General features: G+C 44.0%; 1 protein-coding gene across 1 annotated transcript in view; it reads left to right on the top strand.

Moving 5' to 3' along the window:
• Positions 1–699, top strand: part of rhbg (Rh family B glycoprotein) — a 29,263-nt gene extending 28,564 nt beyond the window's left edge. The window contains exon 11 of the mRNA XM_034873627.1: positions 641–699. Coding sequence (XP_034729518.1) covers positions 641–699 — 59 coding nt within the window. The remainder of the gene's footprint in view (positions 1–640) is intronic.
• Positions 700–999: the final 300 nt, after the last annotated feature.

The raw sequence follows: 999 nt of genomic DNA, 5'->3' as shown, positions 1-999 counted from the left end.
ACAACATGAGGACAACATGAGGGCAACATGAGGACAACATGAGGACAACATGAGGACAACATGAGGACAACATGAGGGTTAACACCCGGCGGTGCTGTGGTTTGGTGCTGAGGCTTGCAGTCTCAGATGTGGATTAGATGAATGTTCTTCACATGGCTGTGTCACAGGAAACTAACAGTGCGTTCCATTTTAACATCAGATCTCGGATTTTCAGAGGTCAAAGTCAGAAACACGCCCCTGACCTCGGACAACCTCGCAGTAGCCCGAGTTCAAAATTTCAAAATCCAACATGGCTGCCCACTGTATCAATAGTTGTATAAAGTTATAAGCACTTCTATCTCATGTGTGCCTCACTAAATCAGTCGTTCACACGGACACTTCTATCTGTGGCCATGCTACTCTGTTTGAATGCACGTTTGTTGATGCTCGTGAAAACGCTGGTGATTAACGGTGAGAAATTTAAATTAATAGATATAAATAGGCAACGTCAAGTACTTCCTCACATTGTAATCAAAACAACACTCATACGATGTGTACCTCTACCGGTTATTTTTATTAAATGAAGCCCAAAATATGTCGCCAACTCAGCTAACACTGTCTTACGTCAACGCTAGGTAGCCACTAGCTAACGTTAGCTAAGACGAGGTAGAAGGGTTCGTTTTGAGTCGTGACTGTGGGACATTCTCTAGAATTGGATGAGGACTCAACATGCCCTCATATCAGTTAGAGGTTGTTTGGAGTGGATCAGTGGTTACAGACACAAGGCACACAGTTATGAATTCATTTAATTGATCAGACCGTCGTATTCAGACGCCAAACCCCGCGCTATCTGCGTTTGAAAAGGTCCTTAAGGGGAATCGATGGGGGAACCACCCGATCCCCTTCTTCTCTTACTCCCCTCACACTACACATTACCTCATTCTCATCAGCGGAAAACACAGAAAAGAAAAGCTACTGATAAAAGACCGAGGAAGAAAAGAAAACCCAGAATGCAACGCA

The sequence above is a fragment of the Etheostoma cragini genome, chromosome 6, assembly GCF_013103735.1.
Source record: "Etheostoma cragini isolate CJK2018 chromosome 6, CSU_Ecrag_1.0, whole genome shotgun sequence".
Classification (NCBI taxonomy): Eukaryota; Metazoa; Chordata; class Actinopteri; order Perciformes; family Percidae; genus Etheostoma; species Etheostoma cragini.
This window is presented reverse-complemented; position numbering and strand designations above follow the sequence as displayed.